This window comes from Microtus ochrogaster, chromosome 10 (genome assembly GCF_000317375.1).
Source record: "Microtus ochrogaster isolate Prairie Vole_2 chromosome 10, MicOch1.0, whole genome shotgun sequence".
Classification (NCBI taxonomy): Eukaryota; Metazoa; Chordata; class Mammalia; order Rodentia; family Cricetidae; genus Microtus; species Microtus ochrogaster.
Window position 1 is genome coordinate 51,165,617 of NC_022016.1, and position 3,784 is coordinate 51,169,400.

The 3,784-nt window shown below is 53.9% G+C and overlaps 1 protein-coding gene across 1 annotated transcript in view; it reads left to right on the top strand.

Annotated features, from left to right (window-relative positions):
• The window catches only part of Zdhhc18 (zinc finger DHHC-type containing 18), a 34,842-nt gene that overhangs the window by 1,459 nt on the left and 29,599 nt on the right, over positions 1-3,784 (top strand). Inside the window, exon 2 of the mRNA XM_005353094.2 lies at positions 6-195. Coding sequence (XP_005353151.2) covers positions 6-195 — 190 coding nt within the window. The remainder of the gene's footprint in view (positions 1-5; positions 196-3,784) is intronic.

A 3,784-nucleotide genomic window follows, 5' to 3' on the forward strand; every position in this document is an offset into this window, starting at 1 on the left:
CGGAGCACCGCGCTGGAGCGGTAGCGGCAGTGGCAGCGGGAGCCTGGGCCGCCGGCCGCGGCGTAAGTGGGAGGTGTTCCCGGGCCGCAACCGCTTCTACTGCGGCGGCCGCCTCATGCTGGCCGGCCACGGCGGCGTCTTCGCGCTCACACTGCTGCTCATCCTCAGCACCACCGTCCTCTTCTTCTTCTGCAAGTGAGTTCGCTCCCCCTCCCCCCGGCCTTCGCTCCTTCCCACCCCGCATCTGTGTACCTTCGGACCTCCGCCCTCCCTGGACCCCTGCACCCATCCTCACTACCCGGACTTTGGGTGCCCGGCTCCGGTCACCGGCCTTTGCCGGGTCCCTCAGGTCTGCCTGCCCTCCTCTCCTATCCCTGGCCGGTTCTTGCCTATCCCAGGCTCTTTCTGACCCCTCTAGGCGTCTTTTATTCCTGTCCTCAGACAACTAAGTTTTTGCGTCCCTTATGGACACTATGAATCTCCTATGCGTCTTCTCAGGTCCCTCCCAGGTTCCGCAAGGTCCTGGCTTCCTCAGACTGTTCCCCCCCATCACCGCTTCTCCTCATTCAGACTTGCCATAGGCCCCAAGGCATCCTCTTTAAAGCATCTTTGGGCTGCTCAGACTGGCTTTTTCTTCTCCAGCGCTTTCCTTAGTTTTGCCAGAGCTTCTTCCTGACCCTCCCTTAGCTCCCTAGAACCCCAGGGGTCTCTCCAGCCCTGACCTGGCTCTCTGTCCTCTTTGGACACTCTGGGGCATCCCTTGGTCACGTTCCTCCACCAGGACAGCTGCATCACTCCAGTTCATGAAAGAGACCTCAGTGCTTTGGCGTGACAGGTCTTAATTGTCCCTATGGGCTTTTGACCTTTTTACTAGTGACCCGGGGCTGGCCTACCCGGCACCTCCATCTCAGGGTGGAGGAGTGGCTGCTTATGGCTTTATCAGGGCCACTCATGCATCCAAAGTTCCCACCCCACCCTCAGCCTGTAGCTGGAGCCACCAGCCATGTGACTTCTTGCACGCACACAACTCCCTCACATGCCCACCCACCCGACGAACCCCACTTTTCCCTCCTGCTTCTCCCTGTTCTTTGAGGTTGGCTTCTTTTATTATTCAGTCTAGTTAAGACCTCCATCTCCGGAGCCAGGGAACCTAGCCCTAATCCCAGCTCCACCTTCCAGTAATTGTGTGGCCTGGGGCGCCAGTCACTTCTGCTTTGCAGTCCCCAGTTTCCTCAGCTATAGATGGAGACTTAAATAGTCCCCACCTCCGAGCGGTCTATTGAGATTGGTACCCAGTCATGCATGCAAGCTTTTAGCTTATTTTTTTTTCAAATTTATTTATCATTTATTTATGCTTCTTTTTTTCTTCTTTTGGTTTTTCGAGACAGGGTTTCTCTGTGGCTTAGGAGCCTGTCCTGGAACTCGCTCTGTAGACCAGGCTGGTCTCGAACTCACAGAGATCCACCTGCCTCTGCCTCCCGAGTGCTGGGATTAAAGGCGTGCGCCACCATCGCCCGGCTTATTTATGCTTTTGCATGCAAGCTTTTAGCACTTGATGTTAACAGGTTTTACTGCTCTGTTCACCAAAAATCACTTCCTGGGGGCATGTGGTCATGATAAAGTGCTTGCTTTTTTTTTTTTTTTTTTTCTGAGACAAGGTGTATGTCTGTGTATCTCTGGCTGTCCTGGAACTCCCTCTGTAGACCAGGCTGGCCTCGAACTCACAGAGATCTGCCTGTCCCTGCCTCCCTGAGGGCTGGGATTAAAGACTGGGTTTCTCTGTGGTTTTGGAGCCTGTCCTGGAACTAGCTCTTGTAGACCAAGCTGGTCTTGAACTCACAGAGATCCACCTGCCTCTGCCTCCCGAGTGCTGGGACTAAAGGCATGCGCCACCACCGCCCGGCTTTGGTAAAGCTTTTTAAAAGGCCAGTTCTTGGGTCACTTTGCAGGACTTGGATTATGTGTCTGCAGCCACAAGGTGAAGACTTGCTTCTTTCCCACTGTCCCTCAGAATGTTCTGCCCTTCCATCCTGGGTCGGGATGGAAGAAGGCTCAGGGTGGTTTTCACAGAGAAACTCTGGGACCCCAGCTTGGCCCTTAGGCCAAGTTTCATTTCCGCCTCTTGTGGCCTCTTGTGTGCCGTAGACGTGCTTTACCGGAGCCCTTGGGCCACTCTTTGTCATGCCCACGCCCGGGGTTATGACCCAGGCTGGAGGAAGTAGTGCTGGCTGTAGTTGCCCTATGACCCCTTAGTGTAAGAGTTGGACCTGAACTTCTGGATGGATTCAGGATGGTCCTGAGTTGCCCCCAGCCAGAGAAGAAGGGAGAACTCCCGGGCTCAGGGAGAACAGACCACTCAGTTACCTCAGCCTTCATTGCCTCTTGCTCCCACTCTGGGTTGGTGACTTTGGGAGCAGGGTTGTGTTAACCCATATTCCTGCTGGGTGTTTGGTGTTGGGGCTCAGAGGATTCCAAGGTGGGTGTGCTTTAGTGAGGACAGGGATGGTAGAAGACGCTCGCTCGCTGCTGCTCCGGGAAGGTACAGGTGGCCTTGGGGGAGACCTTTCCTGCTGGTTTTGCTTCCCTCCTGGTGGATTTTGGTAGCTTCCCAGTGGGGCTTCCAGCTTCTCTACTATCCATTCTCTCAGCAGCCTCAACCCCTTGACATCAGATGTCAGGCTCCCTGGTTCTCCCTCTAGGTGAGAGCCAGAGCTCTGATAATGGCCTTCTGTGCCTGCTGCTTGCTCTTAGTCCTTTTCTGCTGAGTTACCCTCTCAAGCTCATTGCCCTGCCTGCTCCCGCCTGCCTCAGGGCCTTTTTGCACTTGTTTGGAGCACCTCTGTTTACACTCATGGGTCACTCATTTCTTTCCACTCTTTCCCTTCTGCACACGCATGTACGCATGCATGCCTTTGGTCATTCCGTGTCTGTCTTTTTGGCGCAAGGATAGCAAACTTCCACACTGCTGTGTGTTTAGTGCCTAGACCCAGTGCAAGGGATGCAGTCAGCACTCAGCACAGCAAATGACCGTTGAATTAATGAATGGGCAGGATCACTTGCTGGGAGTCTGGAGATGGCAGCTTGTAATTGGGTGATCTTGAATCTGGCTGTGGAAATCAGAGCCTAGGACTTGGTATTGGTGTTTGCCAAGGGCTCTACAAGTCCCAGTCTTCCTTCTCCAGGTCCCAGCTTGTGCGTGAACTAGGAGAGCTGTCCAACATTGCTGGTTCTTTTGGAGGATTAGACATGAAGAGATGTTTGGAGCAGAGGGTAGCCCGTTTGGAGCCCTTGGCATTGGCTGGCTCTGGTCCTTAGGGGAAGGCTGCTGCAGGCTTCAAAAGCACTGTTCACAAGTCCTGACTATGCTCCCTGCCCCTGTGGATCTCTGGAACCTCATCTGGCCCAAAGCCTCCTGACAGATGCATCGCCCAAGAGATATCCCATCCCCTCTGGCTCCAGTGGGAAGGCAGCAGCTAGCTGTGGTCAACAGCATGAACTTCACAGTCATGTGAATGCTCCTGACCTGTGTTGCCCAGGTCGTTTAAGCTTTCTAAACTTCCTCATCTGTGACGTTTGGGCACAAGGTTAGAGGGTCACTGTGAAGACTTGCGAAATGCATGTAAAGTGCACAGCTGTATAGCTAGCACATAGTGACCGTTAGTTAACTTTGGAAAGGGTCTCACTGTGTAGCTAGCACATAGTGACTGTTAGTGCTGTGTAGTCCTAGCTGGCTTCATACTCACAGACACCCACCTGCCTGGGATTAAAGGCAAGTGCCACTGTG